Raw genomic sequence first — 27,046 nt, 5'->3', positions numbered from 1 at the left:
TGACTTTTTTCAAAGCACATTTTAATCATTTATTTTAAAAGGGGGAGTAAAGCATTTAAATAGCCAATCCTATAGACTAGGACTTGAACATCAAAGGAAAAACAGACAAAGACTAGATGATAAAGTCATTCAAAAGCACAGAAGCACATCACATACACCAGCAAGGTTTCCAACTACTGCACTGATTAACTAGATACTCTCAATAGCTTTTCTATAGCTTGTCCTAGAAAAAAAAAATTAAATTTTCATTTTCTTACAAGTTCCAGGCTTAAACAAAGGCAAAAATTACGTGCAACAACTGATGTGCTCATAAGTCGCACATATGCTCCAAGGTCTTTATTATATAACAATAAATGCTAGCACTTTGTCGCTGCCATCAGATTTTCTTATAGTCTTAGAGCCATGTAAATAAAAGTTCATAATGAAATCAAAGAAAATTAATTTTTCTAATCTTAGATCAGTTCCATAGAAAACTATTAATTTTTTTAAAGCAGGCAGTAGAGAGGGGGTAAGGGGGAGAATTGGTTAGTAAGTCTGGTTCTAATCTTCTGAGCTGCCTTTGGAAGGAAGTTATGAGTTAGAGGGTTCTACCGACTTTTAGTTAGGTGGACAATGAGAGAAAAGAAAAAGCATGTGCCTCATCTGCAGATCCTTCTGGGATTTATTTGCCATGTACAATTTAATGCATAAAAAGACCTCTCTCCATAAAACTCAGCACTTTACAGATGTAGAATATATAAGCATGCCAAATTTACTTATCTGCCACACACAAAGCATCATTCCAGGTGCTAGTGAGGGGAAAAAAAAGTTGGAGATTTGGTCCCTCAAGGAGCTCCAGATATTAATCTACCTAACTAAGCCCCCAGGTTTCTTCCAGGCATGGAAGAATTAGTGGTGCTACATGGATGAGGGCTAGTCATTGGGCAATATTTCCTGTACAAAGAATCCCTAGACGCCATACTGAGCCTTAAGTTCCTTAATTCCTAATTTAAGTCTTCTAGTGAAGCCTCCTCTCAGTAGGCTTCACTAGGCCCACAGTGCCCCTAGACCTCTGACAATCCCACCCTAGACAGACTTTATTGCAAAATGCACCTGAAGAGGCAGATGATTCCCAAGAGAACTCACCAAATCAAGACAAATGTCCTAGTTCTGTAGTGTGGTAGAACTATGTACCTAAACATTGCTGCAAAACGAACATACTTTTAGACATCACTGCAGATATCTAAGTAAGTGGAGAAGACTATTTTTTCAACAAACATTTTATTTCTCTTTCACCCTAACTCCTAAACAGCTTACTGGGGCTTCTGCAAGACAGAAAGATCATAATTCAGAAGGTAACCATCGTTATAGACATAAAGTTTCTGGTCAAAAGGGTTATAGTTAACGCTCTGCACTTTTTCCCGCATCTTATGCATTACAATGTCTAGTTTGCCCTCTTTCCCTGTGTTTGTGTCATAATAGTAAAAAATCTCTTCTGTTCTGGTGTTCATAGTACGGGTGGCATACAGAACCCCACATACCATGAAGGCATTAGAAGCAGATGGTTTATACTGCTTGGTATACCAAGTGTTTAGCACCTGAAGTGTGGTGTCATTGAGTTTACTAATCACCATGTTACCAGTGCTGGCTTCAGTTGAATAAATAACCCACAATCCATTCTCATCCACAGCAAAGTCAATATCTTGCCAAGCAACATTAGCATATGAAAAACGGTTATTATAGGCAGCATTAGGGAGAGTTTGAGTCACAGCAATCCTGTTGGTGGTCAGGTTAACTCTGGCAATATTCCCGGTGTTGTACATGTTGATGTACATGTTGTTGTTGTAAACTGCCGTACCACTACCTTGGCCATAGGTGATCCGCAACTCTCGAGCATTTATATACAATAGCAAATCATCCAGTGTGTTATACAGTCTGTAATACTCCAACAGTCTCCCATCTGTATTCAATGGCGCCACCCAATACAGTCCTTTGTTTGGATGCTGGGGAGAGTAATCCCTACCCCAAGCACCATACTGATAAGAAAACCCTCTCCAGTTGAGCTGAACCACAGATGGTTTGCTGATGTTCACCACACCACCATGACCACAGCTCCCTATACAAACAAGAAAATAAAAAGGCATTTTTAGAGAAAAGGAATGACAGGATACAAATAGTTTAATATCCTAAGCACCAAAGGAATCTACTGAACCTCTGTCAAGGTTCAATAACAACAGTGGTTCTGATGGAGAAGAGCCAAACCTCCTCTTAGTTCAGTGCATTCAGTCTCAATACAAACCCAATGTCAGCTCTACAGAGAACTACCTTCTGTTTCCATGGGTGGGCTTTCAATTTGGAAAATAGGAATAATGAAACCAGCAAGAATTATATTTAAAAAGTTTGGAGGCCCAGAGAGAGGAAAGGGAGACTTGGTGAATTTAATATATTTCCTTCTATCAGAAAGCATTTTGCAAATATTATCTTATTTTGTTTTTCTTACAGCAAAATCAAGAAAGCAAGATTATTCCACAATCCTACCCTATTTCTATAAATCCACAAGATGTTATTCACTAGGGTCAGCCCCAGAAAGAATAGTGATGAGGGAGAAGGTTTTCCCAGGCAAGGCTTCATGCGCTTCCTCATTCTCCCATTCCTTGGGACCCCCAGCTGCACATCCATGCCAGGTACCAATCCTGCTTTAAGCAATTCTCAGAAGAGGACGTTTTAAATATAGCACTTTATAGATCCAGAAAGATGGTCCTATAATGGTGGGATTTCACCCTTGAGAAGCCATAAAGTTATTTTGGGGCAACATTGCCTGCTCTGTACCCAATGCACAGCTCATCAATAAATCACTTGGTGACTGTCCTGCTGCAGAGTTACAAGGTGAGTCCTGCTGTTCATAACCCATATGCTATTGTGCCATAGAATGGCATGCAAGTATTTCATCTTTCCATCCAGACACTGTCATTGTCACAATGTGTACAATCAAGTGGGACAAGATTCACTGGTCCACTGAATCTACATTCCCTGTAACACTTGGGTAAATGACTCAGTCTGGGCGAGCAACCCTTCATATTGTAATCCCGCTGAAATGCCTGCCATCCCAGGAGTTCATGAGCTATAAAAATAAAATAAAGTTCCTCCAGTATTTTTATAATAACTATCCAAAGAGTTGAACACACATTTTCTAACACTCAAAAAAACTCATGAGATGGTTTATTGGATAACAAAGAAAACCCAACTTCAAGTATATTTGAGGTCATTTTCCCTCGTCCTGCTGCTCAGAGCAGAGCAGGTGAGACAGGAAAGGAGCAGAACCTGAATTGTTGGATCTGGCTTGAAATGCTTGCAGGGACTCAGAGAGCCATCGAGGAACATGAGGTGAGCTGGAGCCAAAAGCAGAGCTCTAAAGAATTGCCTGAGGTTAGTATGGAGGCGGGGAAAGAGGAGCAAAGCCTTTGTCTCTGGGTCTCTGCTATGTCCAATATGGAAAGACCCATTCCTTTCCTTGCTAAATGCTTTCCCTCCCCATCCTCCTCACCCAAGGACTGCTCAAAGGTGAAACCATTACTAGAAATTCTGTTTTTATTTTTCCAATCTGCTGGGGCTTTTTGGTCCCAGAATTAAATATGTGCTCCTTAAATGCTCTCATAAATCCGCAGTTGGTGAGAAAGCCAGCCAACCATACAACAGGTAGAGAAATGAAACCACTCTGTACCCAACCTCAAATAATTTTGCATATCATTAAGCAGAACACAGTTGCAGGTTTATTTTAATAATGCATGTGCCATTTCATAAATAAAAAAGCAACGTGTGTTCAGCCAAGAGACTATTCTCCACTGAAGAAATAATAAATAAAATTATAAATTATTATTTCTTCTACTAAAAGTGATCTCTCAGATGAATGCTTGTTTGCTTTTGTTTATGAAACAATGCATGAATTATTAAAATAAAGTTAGCAGTGTGTTCAGTTTAATGATAACAAAAACTGTTCAAGTTTCCATATGCTACAAACTGGATTTTCTAGTTAAAGTATCTTCCTGAGAACTTATTTATTTAACTACATTTCACTCTGAGGAAAGTCACTTTTTTTTCTTTCAGGTTGGAAGACAAGAATTGTCTGCTTCATTGAATCCTGCCTTCCTGAAAAGAAAATATCCCAAACTGACAGCAACAAAATATTTAAGGAAAATTTATGATGCCTATAACTTATTCAAGCACTATCAAGAGGTTAAAGATAAACTATTCTGTCCCCAGATGTGGAAATTTTTAGACATGAAGGAACCAAAATAAACTTCTCAAAAAATTACTATTACTACTGCTATTACCATTAAACTAATTGCACTATTATTAGTATAATAGTATTAGTACTATTACTATTGTTACTACTACTAATAGTAATAGTGGCTCATCATTTCATAAGTTGACCAGAAAATTCAAATTGCCCAGTATAAATATTAAAATGTACGAAACTTTGTTTTTCTCACCTCGCAAACATTCCTAAACACTTTCCTGTTCATTTGTTATCCTCCTTTTATCCTCTATGGGTAAGGATAAAGGGCTATTTTTAGGGCCCTGGCTATGGTAGAAAGGAAGCGGAAATGGGGATCAGGACTCAACATTGCTGCCAATGCTACAGATGTGGTCACAACAATGTCAGACCAGGAAAAATACTATGGCGGGCTTCCTCGACTCCTGGCAGCAAACCATCTTGGACACGATACTGAAACTGACAGCCAGTCCAGTGCCCACTGTTCCTCAGAGTCCCCATCCCCCCATCCCATCTTCACTGAGCTTCTCACTACCCTCCCTTATCTCATACTCCTTGCCAACCCCTTCCTTCATGTCAAGGTCTTAGACATACTTCATTCCATACTTCATACCCAGTTTCCATCCCAATTTCACCCTGACACTTGGGCAACAGTCCATTGCCCAATCACGATCCAAGAATTCTGAAAGACCATTGAATCATTTTGCACTTTCTGGCGGAAGAGAACACACAGCACAGAACTGTCAGGAACAAAAGTACCCTTTTACCTACTCCACTAGCAAGGAAGCAAAAATAATTTAGTGTTAAGCAGATAGGTGAGTTGTTGGAATTTTCTTTTCACTCCAGAAATCACAGTGCACCTCTCTGTTAGAGCATATATGGAAGGCAGCCTAGTTTGGAAAATACTACTAGACAGATTCTAATTCAAAGCCTGATTCCAATAGTAGTTGTGTATCCTTGAGCAAGTTACTTAACCTTCTGAGCCTCAGTTTCCTCATGTCAGAAGAAAAATAATACCAACTCTGCAAAATAGTTACGAAAAATACAGAGAAGACATGTAAATATTACTCAGTAAATGGTAAATTTCTCAATCTAATCACATCATGTTACAATTGGAGGTTTAGATGTCTCATTTCCTAGATAGTGGCTTCTGGAGGTTTCTTTACTCATGCTGGTAACCCCAGTACCCAGAACAGGGCCAGCCACACAGTGGCACCAAATTATGTTTGTGGAATAAAGGAATGAAAGATTAATCAAATCACCTAAACTCAGCTTACCCTTATTTATAAAACAGTAGCCTTCCACCCTGCTACATATCTGGCTTTTCAAAAAGCCTGGTATTTACTCCATGGAACATAATTTGAGGAACCCTCTATACACGTTTAGCCTTGGTTGGCACTCTCTTCATCATGCAATTCATTAGATGGCAACACGGTACTCTGAAAATATCTGAGGAAGCCATAATCATGAGACTTTAAAATATTCTGACTTGGCTTTTTAAAAGTATCATGGTTAGCAGCATTTTTTAAAGCCAATAATTACATGCCTGCAGAGGAAAATTAATCTTGGATCTATTAATGCACTCTCTCAACTGGACAACTGAACTTTGTTTGAGCCAGGAGGAGAATATGATTGACTTATAAGAATTAGGCAATTAAAACAATCATATTCATAAAATGATTAAGACTAAATTGACTCTGAAGTGTTGGATATATGCTGCTCAACATGTGGCTCTTCCCTAAGCTTGAGATTTTAGCAGGTCACCCCATTTCTTTCAGACCCCATTTAATCATCAACTACTTACTGAGCATCACTATGGACCAGCATAGAATCTTGCATCCCCAAGCAAACTGGAGATCAACCCCTGAGCACCCGATCACATTTGGCCCATATACAGTCATTTAGATTCACAGGCAAAACAGAGACAGACTGAAGTTTTAAGGGAAAAAAGTTAATGAGTAGAAGGCCAATTATTTTAGATTAGAAAGTTCTATGAAATGAGGCAGAAAAAGGATGTTGTTTGTAGCAAAAACCAAATAGGAAGCATATTTTATTGAACCTGGGATACATTCACTTGTTCTAAGTTCAAGCTGACCACTGGGTTAGCAAACTGTAGCTATAAGGGAGGGGGCCCAGAGACTGCAGAGTTACTTTAGAGCTGAGACTTGCATATAGTCCTTTTTATTCTGTGCAACTCTGCAGTGTAAAAAGCAGACAGGCCAGATTTTAAAGTCCCATAATAGGGAATAACTTTAATTAAAGTCTCCACAGGCTCACAAGTTTGTGGTGCTTGGGGATTTTCCAATTCTGCATTATCAACCAATCCAAACAGAAAGAGAGCAAGTGAAAGAAATTGATTTAAAAACATGACCAAAAGTCAGTTTAATATAAACATCATAAATATAATATGAACAAAGCTGGAAGAGAGCCAAGTGGCTTGGCAGGGATTCAGGTACAGCCAAGGTTGTGGGAAAGTGAGTAAAAATCTGGATCCAATTTGCTTAAACAACACAGCTGGGCTAGGATGGATCACAGAAGTCTAAGTGTGAGGGCCTAGGGGAAAGTTCTGGGAAAAAAAAAAATCCAACAAAAACAACCCAACAGGCTCACTTGTTTTCTTTCCTGGGTACTAAGCAATGCATTTTCTCCCCCACCATTGTCCTTGGATTACTGCTGCCTGACACCTTCGGTCCTGAACTGACCAGGGAGCAAAGACCCTTGTCTTGCAGCTTCTGCTCTGTCATTAACTACTTGTGTGGCCTCGGGAAAAGCAGCGTCCTTACCATCCAAGGCTTCTCCTCTGAGACGAGACGAGGCTAAGTTAGATGGCCCTGAATATTCCTTTATCTCAAATGTCCTCATTCTAAGGGATGTATAGAAAATTGTGCCAGAAAAATCTATATCATGAGGAGGATTTGCAAGGGGTGTTGGGGAGCTCGTTCAGGTATTATCAGGAGTTGTCATTGCTTCAGCCTCTGCCTCAGTGAGCCCTCTGTGGTCCAGCAGAAACAGCTCTCATTTGCTACATTTTTGCACCACTAATCCCAGACTAAATTTAGCCTTACTTTATTACAGAGGACAGACCATGTTCTCTGCCCTAAACCTCCTCTGCAGGTTGAGAAATTTGAACAGTTGTTCAAATTTATGTCACCTCTTTTCTGGAGAAGTTGAAAGGCCATTTTGTTCTGGGGCAGGATTCTGACCATTACACGACACCTGTTATAGTAGGACAGACTCCTATTTGTAGAGGGAGGAAAAAAATCTGCCTGAACAAGACCAACAGGCTTATATCCATGGCTATACCTATTTAATAACTGAAGCCTTAAAAAATCAGTTACATTGACAAGAATCCAGAAGTGTTTCTGGATTCTGCTTTCTAAAAGAAAGCAGGTATGAGGATTGGAATTCATAAAAATAAAAGAGTTGCATGATTTGATGAAAAGATACAGCCCCCATTCAGGCTAAGATGCTCAGGACCTGCAGAGAAAAGGTCCCTGTGTCATCAGTATCTCTAAAGGATGGGGCTGAACACTGTGGCTGAGAGGCTTTAGTTTACCTGAAGGGATGCATTGCAGGACACAGTGATCTGGCACTGCTTTTGTTTTGTTGCAAGGCTTTCGCTTCAATTATCAACATTATTAATAATATCCATTGCCAGCATGTGAGTGCCAATCATAAGGTTCCAAGCTTCCCAAGCATTGACTCATTAATCCCCACAGCCACCCTGCAAGGCAGGCACTATTATTCTCCCATTTTACAAATGAGGATATTAAGGATCCTTTTTGCTGCTGCCACCTAGCTGAGAAGCTCAGGTCTTTGGAATTCTAAAGCTATGTTCTTGTACCCTACACTCCACTGCCTCTGTTCATGGGTATATTTGCAGAACACCCACCTCTGTGCTGTACTTAACCCCAATGAGAATTCATTAGAGACTAACATGCCACCCCTACTCCAAGAACTCACAATCCATGAGGAATGGCAAGACACACCCACAAGCATATGATACGTGGGGTCATTCCTTTAATCCTCACTGAATCTCAGGACACACAATATAGCAGGTGCTCCGCATGCATTTATAGGAAGAAAAAAGAAAAAGAGAAACAGGAGGAGAGAGAGAAGACGGGAGCATCGAAGGCATAAACCCAGCTCATCAGATAAGTGAGCCTATCAGCCCTTAAATCCACAGGAAAGTGAATGCCACACACAGATTCCAGAGGCTTTCCCCTGAGGCCCCTGATAGGGCCTCCATCACCATAGAGATTTTTGTTCCCTGTTAGAAAATGCAAAGAGAATACGTGTAACTTGTGGATTTTGCTTTAAATCAACTCATTGTTTGTGCTCTTCCTCTGTGAAACCCAGAATACGATAGCATGTAGAATACTTGGGAGGAAGCGAATTTTAAAACACGGAAGAGAAAACTGAGAACTGAAAAAAAAAAAAACAACAAACCCCACCTTCTTCTTTCACCATTGCAATCCCCAATCCCTTCCCCACCCCACTCACAGCTCCTTATGGGGTCTGGCACAAGTGGTTAAAAAAAGTGGCATGCTTACCTGGAGTGGGAGGAGGGTGGACGACAGAGGTGTTTTGATCTTTAGAGGCCTCACACTCTTTCAGCTTGGTCTTCAGAGCCACGATTTCTCGGCGAATGGCAAGGACATTGTTTTTGTCTAGTGTCTCAAGCTTCTCTACCAGAAGAGTCATATTCCTTATCTAAGGAAATAAAAATTCAGCGTGACTTTATATTATGGTGCAATTTCTTTCATAAACATTCCAGGGCTGAATTTGTCACTTAGTGAAACATTGCCAGAGAATACACCAGAGATTCTTCTGAATGGTTTCATTTGGAAGAATACGTTTTGTGGTTTAGCGTGAATGCCTGTCAGATCTCAAGCAGATGTGTGTGACAAGAAGAAAATGGCAAAGATTTTAACAGCTTTAATAATAGAGCCCAAGCTCATTCTCAGCATCCACAAATGTCCATTAAAGTTCATTTTTAATAACCTTCTCCTATAAACTTGTGTTTACTCATGTTGTATTATAATTAAGATTCTAATGAATGGTGAGGGCCAGAGAAAACTTAAATTCTAAAATATGTAACTGGAATTCTCAATTACAGCCCATGTCATGACTGTGCTAGTAAATTTTTGTTGATATAAATTACCCAACCATAACGTTAATGTGATGGTCTTTATCCATAGATCTTAAAAGGCTTTACAGAAATATACAAGAAATTTCTTAAAGGGGGTTTCCAGTTTGTAGAGAAGGATTCCAGGTTATTCAAAAGGAGAAACAAACCTAACAAGTTTACCACAGTCAGGTATATTGTGGATTTCTAGTTCCATGAGGACAAATCTAGAGCAGAGAAGACACCTCATATAGCTTGGCCATGAACAGTTGTTCAGCTTTATGCCAGCTCCTTTTCAGAGAAGTTGAAAGGGCATTTTATTCTGGGGCAGGATTCTGACCTTTAGACATCTGCTCCTAAGTCAGCACATTCCCAATGTGCTTAACTTACTATTCAAACACAGGCCCTTATCCAAAACAGAGCATAGTGATATGCCATGTGGCCATGAGACAGTAGAGAATTAGAAGTTGGAAGAGAGAGTTTCACTTCCTGGTACTAGTACTTGCTTACAGTCACTGAAGGCAGTTTATTATTAATTTACCAAGAAGTGAGTTCACTCCTTACCTCCACCTCCAGCTGGTCAACAATTTCTGAGCTTCCACCAAAACTCTCCTTCAGCTGTATGACCAGTTTCTCCATCTCCTTCACTTCTACCTTGATCAGCTCGAAGTCCAGTTCAGTGTAAGAAATGGTATCCTTCTCCATGACGTCAATTCGGACAGTTAGGTTTAACAGTTTCTTTTCATACACACTGATTAATTGGACATATTCCTTCACCTGAAAGAAAATCAAAAGGTTCAAGCCAATTCCCTGAGTAGTATCACACCATCTTCTTCCATTACAGAGCCCTTGAGCTGAGAACTATTTGATTCTTGCCAATCATTGTTTTTTGTAAAGAAATAGATCAAAAATATATTTAACTAGATTTTTTAAATCTATCCATATACAAAGAACTTATTACTCCAATTGAAGGGAGGTAGATTTTATACTTTGCTAGACTAAAAATAATTTTGCTTCAGCATCATCATTTGCAGGTATATTTTAATCTCCATTTTTTAAAAAGCTTTTAGGTTCAGGGGTACATACCCAGGTTTGTTATATAGGTAAACTCATGTCATGGGGGTTTGTTGTACAGATTATTTTGTCTCCCAGGTACTAAGCCTAGTACCCAATAGATTTTTTGTTGTTGTTCCTCTCCCTCCTTTCACCCTCCACCCTCAAGTAGGCTTCTGTTGTTCTCCTCTTTGTGTCCATGCGTTCTCATCATTTAGCTCTCATTTATATGTGAGAACATGTGGTATTTGGTTTTCTGTTCCTGTGTTAATTTGCTTAGGAGAATGACTTCCAGCTCCATCCATGTTCCTACAAAGAACATGATCTCCTTCTTTCTTATGGTTGCAAAGTATTCTGTGGTGTATATGGCCCATATTTTCTTTATCCAGTGTACCATTGATGAGCATTTAGGTTGATTTCATGTCTTTGCTATTGTGAATAGTACTGCAATGAACATACACGCCCATGTATCTTTATGGTAGAACAATTTATATTCCTTTGGGTATATACCCAGTAAAGGGATTGCTAGGTTGAATAATAGTTCTTTTTAGTTCTTCGAGTCACCACACTGCTTTCCACAATGGCTGAACTAATTTACACTCCCACCAACAGTGTATAAATGTTCCCTTTCCTCTGCCACCTCACCAGCATCTGTTATTTTTTTACTTTTTAATGATAGCCATTCTGGACTGGTGTGAGATGGTATCTTACTGTGGCTTCGATTTGCATTTCTCTAATGATCAGGTGATATTGAACCCTTCTTTCTTAATCTCTATTTTAGTGTTTGAAGACATTAGCTCCCCAAACTAAACTGGTTTGTATCACAGTCTCTTGCCATCTCTCCTCCCTTCAACACACTTACTCTAATTGTTTCTAAACCTCAGCACTGTTAGCATTTGGGACTGGATTGTCATTTCTTGTGGGGATTGTGCTGTGAATTACACAATATTAAGCAGCATCCCTGGCTTCTTCATACCAGTTGCATCCAACCACTCCCCAGTTATGATAACCAAAAATGTCTCCGGGCATTGCTAAATGTTCCCTGGGGACAAAATCATTGCCACCGCCAACACCACCCTCCTTCCATTTAGAAACATGGCTCTAAATCCAAGTATTTTCTGGAAAAGGGAGAAATGCACTATGCCGAATTCCTTCTTTGATCACCATATACAATTAGTTTTGATCCCCTCTGCCTTTTACAAAGTGGCATAAAGATCCAACCTACTACACAATATGTGAGTGTGTGTGCCCTGTAGAGTACACATTTCATTAAGTGCACCCACATTTATTCCAAGAACTGATTATTGCAATCAGACCTTTAAATTACACATTTGTTGCATATATTTGAATGTCTGATTATTAAGTTAAAATACTTCCAAAAATTCCCTTGGCAGTTTAGTGTATAATTGGAATCTCCAAATGGATATTTTAATAAACACAGTTGGTGGTTCTTTCTGTGTCTGATCTCTAAAGAAAATGCCATGGCTTTTTTAAGGACCTGCTCATTAAAAGTTGCTGGCTTTATATGCTTTTTAAAAATTTGAACAGAAGTGATACTTTTCCCAAAACTACACTAATATCAAGTAGCTGATCCACAGTGCCTGGATGAATTTAGAGCCAGATGTCGGCCTCTAATCCTTCTCATACCAAAAGCAATCCTAACTTCTGTCATTTCAGCCCTTCCACTTAACCTCATTGTGCAAATTAAAGTAGACTCACAGACCACAGACCTAAAGGGCTAGGGCTTCAGGCAAAAAGGATTTTAATGAAAGTTGAAAAAACAGTCCTTGGCACTGCTAGTGTATCTCCTTGGGCAACTGATGCTCACTGCCATTGAATGTACCATAACTCGGAGGATGACAAGGCTGGTGATATTTTGGTGGATAGGGAGGTTAAAACATATATACAGCCACCCCTTAGTATCCATGGTGGATTGGTTTCAGAACCTCTCAAGAATGACAAAATTCAAGGATGCTTAAGACTCTGATAGAAAATGGTACAGTATTTGCCTACAATCTACACACATCCTCCCAAATACTTTAAATCAAGTCTAGATTACTTATAATACCTAAAACAATGTAAATGCTATATAAATCGTTGTATTGTTTTTTATTTGTATAATTTCTGTTGTTACATGGTTATTTTTATTAGTTTTTTCCGTGAAGTTTTTCAATCTGAGTTTGATTATATCTGCAGATGCAGAACTAAGGCTATGGAAGGCTCACTATATATAAAACCTAACAAGTCCCCCTCAGAAGTGCACTGCAGATATAGGGCTGCCAGGTTCCAGTGTCTACAAAACTCAGGCATAAAACCTTGACTATGATAAAAATAAATAAATAAAGTGCCAATCCATTACAGAAATGGAAGTTTGAGAAATAAATATGCTTGTTGGCATTTGGCCTTGCCAGCTCTTGGAACAAATGAAACACCCTCAGCTTCTCTGGAACATTTTGGTGGCACATCGCAGCTGTTGTTCTACAAAAATGAGTGATTCAACTGTCATCTCTGCTAAATAAAATGTGGTTCTCCTAGATTCTCACAAAAAAAGCAAGGCATATTCTGGAGTTTGTTACCTATAAAAATGTGTGGTGTGCCTGCCCTGGTGCAGATGAAATGAACGGTCTGTAAAGATCCATGTGAGGAAAAAAACTCAAGGTTCTTCAGCTGACACTTAAAGGACGCTCAGTGGTGTTCAGGAAAATGGCAATCATCCATGGAGTTAGAGAAGACACAAAAGAGCTTGGGGACGGGCCAGAAAGACTTCAGAGTGTGAACTTTACTAATTTAAGTAAATCATTCATATGAACTTTTCACATATATGAATCTGTAGCTTTGGGAATGCATGGACAATGCTGACCACATGCCAGCTCCTCCTGGGAGGTGCAGTCTTGGGAGAGGCAGCCCAGCCTGCCTGGGAGCCTCCAGTCCCACATCCCTGGCACTTGGGGCACTTTCTGCATTTTTTTCTTCTTCTAGAAAATACAGTCATTTGCTGCATAACATTTTTGTCAATGACAGACCGCATATATGACAGTGGTCCCATAAGATTATAAATATCATATTTTTACTGTACCTTTTCTATGTTTAGATATATATGCACACACAAAAACTTACCATTGTATTATAATTGCCTACAGTATTCAGTACAGTCACAGGCTGTACAGGTTTGTAGCCTGGCAATAGGCTATATCATATAGCCTGAGTGAGTAGTTGGCTACACCCTCTAGGTTTGTGTAAGTATACAATGATGCTCACCAATGTTAAAATCACCTAACGATGCATTTATCAGAATATGTCCCTGTCTTTAGCTGACCTATGGCTGTATTTTGATCTAGAACAGTGGTTCTAAATGGAGGGAGGGTGGTAGTGGTAGTGATTTTGTCCTGGTTCTCATAACTGGGGGGTGGGCGAGTGCTATTGGCATCTAAAGACCAGGGACGCTGCTAAACGTTCTATCAAGAATATGGGTCTAGCCTTGACGGGACACGTCCTGTGTCAACATCTTTACCTCGAAGCTCCTCATCAGGACAAGTCTGAGCACTAGACGGCTCATCTATGTTTCAGCTGAGCCTTTAAGCCACCAGTCTAACATTCACGGTTGCCATTTTATTTTGCTTGTTATGCACATACTATATCATTGATGAGGAATAAGATTTGTGTGAGGGTTGGTTTAGGGGTACTTGTTATTGTTCCTTATAATTAATGCTCTCTTGTACTAAATAAGGGTGTAGTGCTAGCAAGCTAAAGAATTAATCTGGTTCATGTTTCTGCCAGTCTCTCAAAACCTGTGATTATAACTATGGCCAGACTATTAGAAATAAGTACGTTTACTTTGCAACATACTACTATTTTCAATATATGTTTCAAAGTAAATGTAACAGGGTTCATTGAGCCTGGAGTGATTGTAAAGACATATAAAGTACTTTGGAGCTAGACCCAACTAGACTCAAATCTAACTTCAGTACTTAGTGGGCAAATCACTTAATTTCTCTAACCCTTAATTTCCTGTAAACTGGGGGTAATGATATTGAGCTTACAAGATTATCATAAAGACTAGAGCTAATGTACATTAAGTGCCTAGCTAATGGAGGCCCTATGAATTATAGAAATTAATAGAGAAATAGTAATTTCAGCATTTTCCAATCTGACCTTTTAATTTATTATATTTCACTACACAAAATATGCCTCAATCAATGTTATTTCTCTATGGGTTGCCTTAATGTCTTCTAGGCTGCCTCAACCTTCCCGTGCATGAGGATCTACTAGCAAATGTGTCATATTAAATAACTTATGCCAAAGACCATAAGCCTCCAGAGAAAGAGAAAATCCTGAGCTGCCTTTTGTGCCATCCCTTTCCTAAGTATAGTCACAAAAGGACATATCGTAAACAACAGAAAAGTATAAAATGCTTTCAGCATCTTATGCAGAGGCAGCTCCCTGTCTTCTCTGTGTACTGACAGATAATGAATCAATGTAAGGCAGTCAAAAACCTTTTCTACTGGCCTTTCGTAAACGGGCATTCTCCCAGGCCCCCGGATAAATGATGATTTTCAAGGCAACCTGGGGACAGCTGTAATAATTCACTTGGAAATTCGAAAGCCCTCAGCTAAAGAGATAACTTTGGATTTGAAGGCATTACTACTGCATCTCTTCCTGGGCCTACCTTGGAGGATGTTAACAGCATGGCCAAGAGGAAAGAGATTTGGGATGATTTTGAGGACTCGAATTCTGACCTGGCTTAACCAGCCAAGAGAGGAATGACCTTGGGCAAGTCTCCTTACCTTTATGAACTGCAGTTTTTCTTCTGTCTCTAAAATGGGAGAGACAACACCTGGCCTATCTGCCTTAAAGGGTTCTTGAGAGGAGAATAGAACTGGAAGCATTTGAAAAAGCACAAACAAACTGCTACTATTATTGTTGTTATTATCACCTGTCACACTAAATCGATTATATAAATCCTAGCTAGCAGATAAACTTTTTTCTTAGGCCACAATCACAGTTTTTTTGGGATCAGAGCAGCCACCAACACATTCAGAACTAAAACTTTCCCACCTATTCTGCACTTCTTCCCTACCTGTCATTAGCAAAGCAGATGTTACCAGCCCCCCGTACAGTATTGGAATTAAATATCCCATATTCACAAACCTGGCAAGCCACATACTCTCCCTGGAGCGCATAAGGTTTCAAACTGCCCTTCACACTGCTGCCAGCAAAGACAACATGTAAATCAGTAGTCTCCACTATTTCAAAGCAAATGACTCTAACTGAAAAGATTTTTACCTAGGATTTTCCTCTACTTGTTATGTTTTTATGCATAACTTCTTATCTGTACTTGATTATGCAGAATAAGGCTATGAATATTAATGGTTAGAATTTATAATTTAGTGCTGTGCCTTTTCCGCTGATTAATTCAAGGACATTTTATTTCTTAAGCAGCTAGGTTTCTAGAGTAGTCAAACACATTTTCCTGGACACTCATTTAAACTTAGAATATTTATCTACCAATTCAGGCTGAAAGTACGGTCTCAGACTCATCATAATTTTTGTTTTAAAGGATAACTATGTTGGATGTTGAGGTGGCAAAGCTTAAATTTCTTAGGAAAACTTATTCTGAATCTTGCAGTAAAGCCAGAGCTCCTTGTAAATTAATGGTGTTGTATTAAATAATGCATAATGTGATTATAGCCTAGCTTGGACTTCACCTGTGCAGAAAACAGGAACTTTTCTAATTGATTTTTAACTTGGGCTGAAAAGGTGGAAGGGGTCAAAACTAGAACGCCAAGTCACATTGCTCCAGCCAGCCCAGAGAAACGCAAACCCTTTAAGATAACTTCCTCTGGCTAAAGAAAAAAACAGTAATCAGAGTTCAAGTCAGTGTCTTTACCAAGGCTGAGAAACCGATTAGTCTTGATTCAAATTCCCAGGGAAGCCTTCAATTTTTGTCTAATATTGGACACATCAAATGTAATGTTCCTGCTGAGACAATAGAAGATAACCATCAAGAAAGAGAGATGGAAGGTGAGGATGGAAGTGGGGATGGTTAAAGGGTAAAAAATAAAAGTAGTTAGAAAGAATAAATAAGACCTAGTTATTCAACAGCACAACGGGGTGACTATAGTCCATAATAATTGCATTGTACTTTTTAAAATAAGTAAAAGAGTCTAATTGGATGGTTTGTAACACAAAGGATACATGCTTGAGGGGATGGACACTCCATTTTCCATGATGTGATTAGTATGCATTGCATGCCTGTCTCAGGGTATCTCATGTACCCCATTAATAGATACACCTACTATACACCAAAAAAAATTAAGATTCAAAATAAAGAGACTACAACCTTGGGCTTCACTTGGAGAAAATAGAAAAAAATAAAAGAGACTACAACTTATTGTCCCAAAAAAGAGAGTGAGGGAGAGAGAGAAGGAAGTGAGCAATTTGTAAAGACAAAAAAGTATTAAAGGAAAGAGAGAGGGAGGGAGGAGGATGAGAGGGAGAGGATTTGAAGGAGTGGAAGTGGAGGAAGAGGAAAAGAAGGAGGGAAAAAAAGATCATCTGAAAGTAAGAAAATACCCAGAAATGTCCCCCCAAAAAAGAATTAACCAGGAAAGGAAAAGAGAGATTAGAAGGGATGAATAAGGGCAAGGATTGAGACAAGAGAAATAAGAAACTACAGGATGCAGGAATGGCATAGAAATAGAAGAAAAGGAAAAAGAGAAGGGAGATAGAATAGAACTAAAGGGGATAGAGGAGAAGAAAGAAAAGAAAGCAAACCTTGAGGAAAGATCTAGAAGACCAAAAGGAAGAAGCAGCATCAAAACAAAATAAAAATTGCAGGTCGGGGTTTGCAAGGAGAGCTCAAGGCTTCTTTCCAACTGTGTAAGTACCACAATACTATAGTGAGTTTATCCACGGCGTGAACAATCTGAACCCCACTTTCTTCCTGTGCTCTCATTTTCTCTGCCTTAATAAGAACTCCATTGGTGTCCTATAAAATAAATACTAAAATCACCATAGAATAAAAACATGATGTCTTTGATACAGTGAAGAATTGTTGCTTATAAAATCCTAAATTAAAACACGTTTTGTTTTGTTTCTCTTTATCAAGATATTGTTTGAAAAGAAAATGCTTACTTTAGAAAGCTCTTTCTCAAACTTCTGAGAAAGAACATGAGCTGTGAATTCCAAGCGTTCCACTCTGTCGACGGGAAAGGTGGTGTCTGGCAGGGAAACAGAGCACTGGCAGGTCCCACGGTCATCCACGGAGCCATTGAAATTGGAAAACAACTGTAAATAACAACAAGTTGAACATCAGTAACAAGCTGGAATCTGAGCTTTTGGCAACTGGAGTGACAGAAATTGGCTTGTCGAGAGTACTTACGGGCAAGTAAGTGGAGTCCAATACATAAATGAATAGAATCATAGAAACAAGCTAAAACAGCTTTGTTTTCACAGGTGGGGACCACCCAGCGTTTAGCCACATCACCACTGGTTGTACGAAAACCACTCTGCCAGCAGACTTTACCGAAAGGAAGATTCTCCATTCTGGAGCCCTTTTTTTTTTTGAGACGGAGTCTCACTCTGTCACCCAGACTGGAGTGCAGTGGCGCAATCTCGGCTCACTGCAAGCTCCGCCGCCCAGGTTCACTCCATGCTCCTGCCTCAGCCTCCGGAGTAGCTGGGACTACAGGCGCCCGCCACCACGCCCGGCTAATTTTTTGTATTTTTAGTAGAGACGGGGCTTCACCGTGTTAGCCAGGGTGGTCTCGATCTCCTGACCTCGTGATCCACCCACCTCGGCCTCCCAAAGTGCTGGGATTACAGCTGTGAGCCACCGCGCCCGGCCATTCTGGAGTCTTAAAGGAGATTATTCCTATCTCTATGCAAGGAAAGGGAAATAAAGAAGCTATGAGACTGCTAAGTTTGAATTTCAATTCTAGCACTTGCTAGATGTGAAACCTCCTTAATTCTTAGTTCCTTCATCTGTAAAATAGAGATAACCTACTTCGCAGGGTTGTCCTCAGTATTAATGGAGTAATGTGAGCCAAGTCCCTGGCACAGAGTAGGTGATCAGAAAATGTCACATTCTCTTTCCTTCTACTGCTCATTTTCTCTTTCTCACCTTCAACCCAACCCAATCCAATTCCTCTTCATCAGAATGAGGGAATCACCAAGGATGTGGGCTACAGTGAAAATACATGATGCAAATTCATATCCTCTCATTGCCTGGGAAATTGCAAATTAACATCCTTCAAAATGGGAACCAGCCATTTGTTAGAAACTGAATAGCATATGAGCTTGAAGTTTTTGTGCAATTTTTTTAATAAAAGTTTTTTTCCAGCTTACCATTTGCAGAAAAAGTCATTTTAAAATATTTTATGTTTCTTTAAGATATTCAGACTCACACTTCAGTGCCACTGCATATTTTTAAATGACACATTTGAAAGATCCTGTTTTTCTTTTGTCCCCTTTGAACTTCCCCAAGAGGATCCCAGCACAATTAACATTTTTTTATTGCTACTGTTGCCTTACAGAGTAACCCTTGGCAGCCAATTTGCTGTGCCTTTTAATGATCTCATCTGAAAGCCAACCCAAATCTCACCTGTGGAACATCAGCCTGCAGGGACTTTTTATGAAACCTCTAAGGAGACAGCAATGGTCTTCAGAGCTAGAAGAGACTCTGGCCATGTCTCTCAAAGTTCAGGTCAGCCAGCTGCAGGTGGTGTCATGTGTCCTGTGCATTTAATGGCCACCAACCTCCATGATGCCTGAACAAGCTGGGTCTAGATGCTTCTATAATGAAGACTTATTTTATCACTGGCCTCGGGGCCAATCAAGGCTTTTTCATCTAAGTTGTTTTTAATTTAATTTAAGTTTCAAGATGAGAAGAAAAAAAATATGTGTGTGTATCCAATCATATTTTTTGTTTATGTGTTTAGTCAAAATTTATTACCTTGGCCTCAATTTTCTTTTCTAATCACATCCCCACATGGGAAACAGTTCAGGAGTAGGGAGGAGAAACAAGCAGATTTATGTCAAACATAGGGGTGGACAGCAGGGTTTGAATAGGGGAAGGGTCTTTGCCAGAGATTAATAAAGACTGGGTAAGATACACCGGGAACCTATCAAAGAGGCCAGCTTCCCTTGAAACCAGCTTTACTCATTTCTCCAAAGGTAGAAAGACTCCAACTCAAGCACGCCAAGGCTTTTACAGAAAAGACCAACATATCAAGGACTTTTGAAGAAATAGCTTATTATAATAACTGTCTAGCAAAAAAAAAAAAAATCTTGCATTGCATTTTAACAAGGGGAGTTTAATTAGCTGCACAAACAGGGTTGGGCCATTCTCAGAGTTCTCCGAAAAACTCTGCCAACTCAGAAAACAGTGGATATCATTAAGCAATCTCTAGACAGTCAACTAGGAACCACTAGCTAACAACTTTTAGTCCTGAAGTTCACTTGAAAGACAGACAAATAATTACGAGCCCTGCTGACAGCCATTCCATCGGTTTCTATTGAACATCTCTGTCCCAATGCTGTGGACTCCCCCAGCTTCCATCCTGCTTATCATCAGCCCAGCATGCTCAGCTGACATCAAAATGGTCCATAAGTTTGATCAGTGTCTCCCATTAGAGATATTTCTGCTCCTCGCATTCAAAGACAATGAAGCTAATGGTGATGAGTCTCTCTCTGCGGTGAATGCCCAAACTCTACATGAATGAAGCATGGGGGATGGGAGACAAAGACAAGCGCTTGTCCCCTTGGCCTTTGGAAGAATATGCGATTCCCCTTGTGTAGGGCAAATAGGACCCTGAGTACCCCACAAGACACCTTATATTGGTAGGTTTTCCCTAAGCATGTGTTCAATTAACATTTACTGATGTCTACACTATGCCAGGCTCTGGCTTTAGGGAGACGATTAAGACTCAATTTCTGCCCAGGAATCAGGCCCACTGTCACTCTGAAAGCCCTACTTGTTTTTTCAAACCAGCCTCGTAGCCTGATGACAACAAAACATGTGACTCGTTGCAGTTCCAACTATACCAGTTACTCTGTGGAGCGGAGCATTGAGCCTTTTCCTAGTCTTGTGAATTGAGGACCCTGCAGAGGCCCCTCCTCAGGAGGGAGATGTCTGAGGCAGAGAGTACTCTGAGTGCTCACAGCAGAAGGTGCAACTCACATTTAAGGTGATTTAAGGTTGCAATTGGCTCTAATTAGTAGCCAAGGCTAAGTGTCAGCAAAGATTCAAGGTATAAAATAATGGTACTCAACATTTTCAAAGTACAGAAAATGATATGTTTGGAACTTACTCAATGACAGTTATAAAAGGGTTTTCTACCACCTTCCAAAGAGCTCATCAAGCTGACAGCCAGCCCCAGAAAATCAGGTTGATAGTGAAATTGACTCCTAGTCCACTATAAAAAAAAGTTGGAGTTGTGATACTGACTCACCAGGGAGAGATAAGTAAAAACGAAAATTAAAACCTCTAAGTCCAATTTAACTACCATGTCTCATCTGCTTTTAAATATTTGTCTTTTACCAGACAATAGGCATTCTGGATTTCTCTGTTTCTTCATCTATATTTTATTTTCTATTACTATAGCTGATAATCTTACCCAAATGCTGGTTTCTGACTAGTGATGGAGCTTCATAATAAATTATTATTGTTAACTGCAGTCCAAAAAAGAGTGCTAGCCAATTCTGATCATCCCCAGAAATCATTGAGTATCACAGAATAAAATTATGCATCTGATTTCTGACTGCAAAAAATCCTTGTGCCTACTTATGATTCCCAAGCCTCCCTCCTCTAAAAAAATAAGCAATTTTCATCTACACTCCTTGGAAATATAGAAACCTATATGTACAGACATGGTGAAGAGAATGGACAGACTAATTTTGAGCTATATAACTTGCTAGCTTAGTGACTTAAAATTAATGACTTCACCTTGATAAGCCTCAGTTTTCACATCTCTAAAATGGGACTATTAATTTTACTTACCTCTTGGGGTTAAATAAGATAATATAGGCCAGGTGCGGTGGCTCATGCCTGTAATCCCAGCACTTTGGGAGGCTGAGGCAGGCAGATCATGAGGTCAGGAGTTCGAGACCAGCCTGACCAACACGATGAAACTCCGTCTCTACTAAAAATACAAAAATTAGCCGGGCTTGGTGGTGGGCGCCTGTGGTCCCAGCTACTCAGGAGGCTGAGGCGGGACAATCGCTTGAACCCAGTAGGCGGAGGTTGCAGTGAGCCGAGATCGTGCCACTGCACTCCAGCCTGGGTGGCAGAATGAGACTCTGTCTCAAAAAACAAACAAACAAACAACAACAACAACAACAAAAAGATATATATTATGTACTTAACCTAGTCCTGGCATTTATAAGACACACAGTAAATGTTATTGCTGCTGTTTCTATCTAGGCCCTATCCAAACCATTTGTTAATTATTACATTTTTAATATCTGTAATTTCTGATGGTCAAAATAAACAAATAAAAGCCTTTCCTCTCCCTTCTCCCATTTGCCCTTCCATTCAGGCATCATAATGTAAGCAGCTACCTGACCTGTGAGGAAAGATCCTAGAGGCTTAGAGAGAGCAGCTTTGGCCCAGATAAGACTCCCCCACCCCAAGTTATACCTTAGCAAGAATAGCCTAGGAGGTTTGCCGAGTGGGGTTCCCGCAGAAAGGCCCAGAGTGAAACGAATAACTGCTTCTTAGTAATACACTTAGCCTAGCTGTACCAGCCTCATTGTAATGCATGACTTTTGGTTTTGTTTGTTTGTTGCTACTGTTGTTTGGAGCTGGAAATGGCCCTGAAGATTCCCTGTAAAGAAGACTGCAAAGAGTAAACACTCCCCTAGGCAAATGTCCACTTGTAATAACACTTTGCTAAAGACCAGTAACTCCCCTCTTATTTCTGACACCCATCTTTATAAACCAGGCCAAGAGAAATGGTCAGGGCTTCAACTAGGGCACTGCGGCTCTCACTCCCTCGAGGGCTACTGTTCACCATTCCGGGACCCTGCCAGGCAGCAAAACAACTGGACAAACTTTCCCAGAGCTGCAACTCACAGAGTCTTTCCCTAACAGTTCCTATCTTGGACTGTATATTAGAATCACCTGGGGAGAGGTTTTTTAAAATATTTGATTTGTATACAGCTATGCAGGATTTTTTTAAGTACAGAACCCAGGCATCTGTACTTTTAGAGTCCCCCCGGCCACCCATCCTAATGTGCAGCCAGATTTGAGAATTCCTCTAAAGCACAGATATTCTCAAAAGTCCCAGCTGGAGAGCTGAGATGTTGTCTCTCTTGCTAACAATTTAATTATTTCACTGAGGCTTTAATTCATTTCCAGGGCACCTATAGTTAACAAAACGAGTGGTAAATCTTTTAGAGTGCCCAGGTCTAGCCATCCATGAAATTGTATTCAGGTACCCAAAAGCAAGAGGAAGGGAATGAATGCAGCTCATTCAGATTCTGGGGCCTCCTCACCTGGGACACAGAACCTCCGCTGCCTGAGCTGCGGCTGGAGCTGGAGCCCGACCTGGAGCTGGAGCTGGAGTCAACACCTGGGAAAGAGCTGAAGCCGGGGCTAGGAATTGGAGGTCCCACATCCCCCAAATCCCCTGCAGCTTGGCCAAGGAAGAACAGAAGGGCTAGGAGAAATGAGAGGCCGGGCCTCATCTTGTCATCTTAGCTGGAGCCACTGGGTCTGCACAGAGCCCAGGGGCTTCTTATAGTGCCCAGTGGTGATTTCCCCATGGCCAGCATGCAGGAAAAGAGGGAGTGGCCAGGGAACGTGTGACCTGCCCCAAGAGGGTCAGTACACCCAGGAATCTGAGTCATGGCCCACACCTTGTCAGTGAGGCCCACTCTGTGAGCTGCCCTTGGATCCAGATATCCCCTGCCAAACATTAACTCAAATGTGCTTTGTAAAGCCCGATATTTGGTTTCCCACTTGGTACTTCCTTGAAAGAGATGAGATCAAAGTAGTCTTTGTGGATGAGACAGAGTTTGGAGGCTCCAGGGAGGAAAAGCAACCCTCAGTCCTTTGCCTTGCAGCACTTCTAGTGTTCCCCCCCATTTTACTGAATACTACTTTTCACAGACAGTTAGGGAACTCGTCTTAGGGACTGTGGCTCTCCTCCAGGAGCGACTGAGCTTCCCTCTTCAGTTCCTACTGCCCAAGTTGTCATTGACCTGTTCCTTACAGTGACTGTTTCTAGACAAAGTTGTCTAATAACCCCACTCTAAAGGAAAGACCAGCAACGTTTTGTTCCCAGGCCAACCAGGTAGGACTCTGCCCTATCAAGAACTCACTATTGTATGCTTCATGTAGGGAAGAGAAAACACCCAAATAAACAAAGGGATCCCGATGACCCAGTGCCCACTCTCCCAGGCCAGGGCACTGCCCCAAACCCAGTCAAGGAGGACCCCAGGAGCAGTTTCTCTCTCCAGAAAACTTTGACCTCTATTGCCCCTGAGCTTCTTGTGAGCCAGCCAGGCATTCAAGATCTCAAGCTTATTCTTCATAAAACTGAGAAATAAGATGCATTTTCTCTTGCTCAGCAGCCCTGACCCTGGGCTCCAGGATCCATTTGTCCTGCTCAACATTTCACACACCTTTGTGACCTCTGCCTTCTTCCCTGGAGAATGAAACAGGTGTTAGTCTCGGTATTAAGACCCAGCTCTGGGCCGGGGGTGCAGGCTCACACCTGTAACCCCAGCACCTTGGGAGGCCAAGGTGGGAGGATGGCTTGAGCTCAAGAGTTGGAGACCAGCCTGGGCAAAATGGTGAGACCCTGTCTCTACAAAAAATGAAAAAAATAGCCAAGCATGGTGGTATGCACCTGTGGTCCCAGCTACTTGGGAGGCTGAGGTGGGAGGATCACCTGAGCCTGGGAGGTTGAGGCTGTGGTGAGCCATGTTCACACCACTGCACTGCAGCCTGGGTGACAGAGTAAGACTGTCTCAAAAAAACAAAAACAAACAAAAAAGCTTTGTCACAATGAGTCGGTGGCTTTGGGCATGTCACTTAGCCCCTCTAGGGTTGTAACAATTCCTAAATTATTTGAATTAAATGAAATATTGTATGAGAAGTTGCTTATGACTTTTGATGTGCCATAAAAATGTCAGCTTTTTCATTGTTTGTTTAATTTCCTAAAGACTAGATCAATATGTAAGATTGCTGGGTTCCAAACAGGGAGAGAAGGTTCATGCCCCACTCTGTTCCCACACCACCCAACCCTCCCCAGGAGCTCCACACAAACTCTCAGAATAAGCACAGTGCTAATGTGAGAAACAGGGTCTTAAACCCCTGGTACACTATTCAGAAACTGGGGTGGTGGGGAGGGAGAAGGGGGGACAGGAAAACCACAAATGGATGAATAGAGAGTGAAGAAGAACAGATAGGGAGAAATGTGGGCTGTAAAGTTCATTGTTCTCTGTGGGAAGCAATTCAGCCTTGGCCTCTTTGGTCAAATATTCTAACCACTCAGATGCCCAGTCCAAGGCAGGGAATGTATACAGAATGTGTGAGAATGAAAACTGGGAGACTGAATCCATTATTCTAAGATTGAATGCTATGAATATGGACATAAGGAGGAGACTGTATCTCTACCTCCCATCACAATTCCCCTCTTCCTCCCGATTCCCACCAAAGCAAACGGCAAATCTATTCTCATTTGCTAGTAGTCTCTGCATGTGGTTGTAATGAGCCTTCCTTGTACCTTTTTTCAAGGAGCATGTTGGTGCCCTGTCAGAAAGAAAATCTCATTAACAGTGGTACAGCCTGTAGTCATGACTACCTTTAAGGGCTCCTATGGCCAATTCATTAGAAGACCCCTTACCAGAGGGGTGGCAATGCTGCAGAAATGGGACAGCAGTTCTCCCAAGCACAAATGTGCCTTAGCCAGGGAAGAACCACCACCCACTGTGCTCATAAGCTTCTTTGTTCTTGTATGACTCCAGAGTTTCCACAATAAAACTTTAATCTATTTGGTACCCTCAAATGCACAAAAGCATTGGTGGTGCCTCCATAATGAGATTATTAATAAAAATAGTTTGATCAGTTTCCCTGCAAATACCTTTGTCCTAAGAAACAAGCAGCCTCCTGGTTGTATGACAGACTCAGAGACAGGAACAAAATTATCAGAGCTGCAAAGCAAAGTGTATTATTTGTAAAAATGTGTTCTACCCTGGGCTCCTTCTAGAGCAAGGGGTCACTGAAATTCACTTGAGTAATACAGCAATCTTCACTGACAGTTTGAAAGAAAGTTACTATTTATGCACTTCATTAGGGGACCTCCCCAAACCATACTTCTTGAACGTTGCAACACACAAGGAAGACATCCGTGTAGATATAACTTTAATTTAATCCTCCTGTCACTAAAAATCAAACATACTGCTGCATTTTTGCAAGAGGGTATCTATGGGGTATCTGGTGTATACCAGGACAACAGAGGCTGTGTTTGGTCTACAGATTGGCAATAGAGGCTATTCATATCAGTTAACTACATCGTCAACAACCCTCAAATTTCTATTAGCAGTATCAATAATCATGTATATAAGTAATAAAGAGCTGACCCCATTTATTTACCCTGGAAAGTCGTCCCTCAGTTAACAATGTGTGTTAGAGCCTACTCTGTGCAGAATATCAGGCCGTGTGATGATAAGGAAAGAAGAATGCATGATTTTTTCTAATGAAAATACCTAGTCACCTACGGAAGGCAGGCCACTTCAGGGAATACACTAGGAATAAACACAAATTGAACACAAAACCAGTTAAATGAATACTGGGAAATGACTGGATAGACTCCGGTGACCCAAGGTGGGTTGAAGTATCAAGAATTTGCCAGGTGCTGAGCTTCTTAGGGATGGAGACCATGGCTTCATTGGTTTTCAATCTCCAGCACCTATCCAAGTGCTTGGCATTTGGTGTCTAATAAACGTTTATATACTGAGGAATATATTTAATAAATGAATGCATGCATGCATGAAGAGTGGATTGATTTAATAAGAATTGTGAAGGAAATTCTTAAATAACTATTGGAGAAAATACTTATTTTTTTAAAATTAGTGTTGAAGAAAAGGGAGTGATTTCCAAGCAAGAGAAATTGTACAAGTTAAAGAACATAGGCAACCCAAATTCTCTCCAGGGTCATGATTATGCCCTTGTACCTACAATCTCATGTAGCCCACTCTAGCAACTCATACTTGGATTCAAGTTCTTAAGGTTATTCCTCAGCCTGACCTGAACCCCAAATCAACATTCTCACTCCCTAAGCATATCCTATATCAAGAACTACCTAAATTTTGCCATGTTGTTGTGGTTTAGAAGATCAAAATCCCCAATTACAGAATTTTCAGCCAAATACTTATGTTTTCAATCTGCAGCAAAATCATTCCTGTTGACAAAATGCAGAATCAAACTAGTAAAAACAGCAACTAATGGAAACCAGGGCAAACTTCTATGCAAACGCATAAAGGCAACAACAGCTGAAGTGTTGAAAGGTAGCATATACTAATTTGGGGGGAAAATGACAAGCTTTATACCCTCCACAGAGAAAGTTTGGACGAATGAGCCATAACAGTGCCCAGAAGCATTTCAC

The 27,046-nt window shown here is 40.7% G+C and overlaps 1 protein-coding gene across 1 annotated transcript; it reads right to left on the bottom strand.

Moving 5' to 3' along the window:
* Positions 1 to 23,198, bottom strand: OLFM4 (olfactomedin 4). Its single transcript, XM_003257366.2, has 5 exons — positions 22,929 to 23,198; positions 17,568 to 17,720; positions 9,945 to 10,157; positions 8,806 to 8,965; positions 1 to 2,095 (listed from the first exon to the last, which is right to left on the bottom strand). Exons 1-5 carry the CDS (start codon positions 23,118 to 23,120, stop codon positions 1,293 to 1,295), a joined length of 1,521 nt encoding a protein of 506 aa, XP_003257414.1. The 5' UTR covers positions 23,121 to 23,198; the 3' UTR covers positions 1 to 1,292.
* Positions 23,199 to 27,046: the final 3,848 nt, after the last annotated feature.

The sequence above is a fragment of the Nomascus leucogenys genome, chromosome 5 (genome assembly GCF_006542625.1).
Source record: "Nomascus leucogenys isolate Asia chromosome 5, Asia_NLE_v1, whole genome shotgun sequence".
NCBI lineage: Eukaryota > Metazoa > Chordata > Mammalia > Primates > Hylobatidae > Nomascus > Nomascus leucogenys.
This window is presented reverse-complemented; position numbering and strand designations above follow the sequence as displayed.

What these genes read in the sequence shown, in the direction of transcription:
- OLFM4 (XM_003257366.2), bottom strand. Translation starts at nt 23,120, where the DNA reads ATGAGGCCCGGCCTCTCATTTCTCCTAGCCCTTCTGTTCTTCCTTGGC. An exon ending in TTGAGAAAGAGCTTTCTAAA is followed by an intron (nt 10,158 to 17,567) that starts GTAAGCATTTTC and finishes ATTTTCTTTCAG; the next exon opens with GTGAAGGAATATGTCCAATT. An exon ending in CCACCCTCCTCCCACTCCAG is followed by an intron (nt 2,096 to 8,805) that starts GTAAGCATGCCA and finishes TTGTTTGTATAG; the next exon opens with GGAGCTGTGGTCATGGTGGT.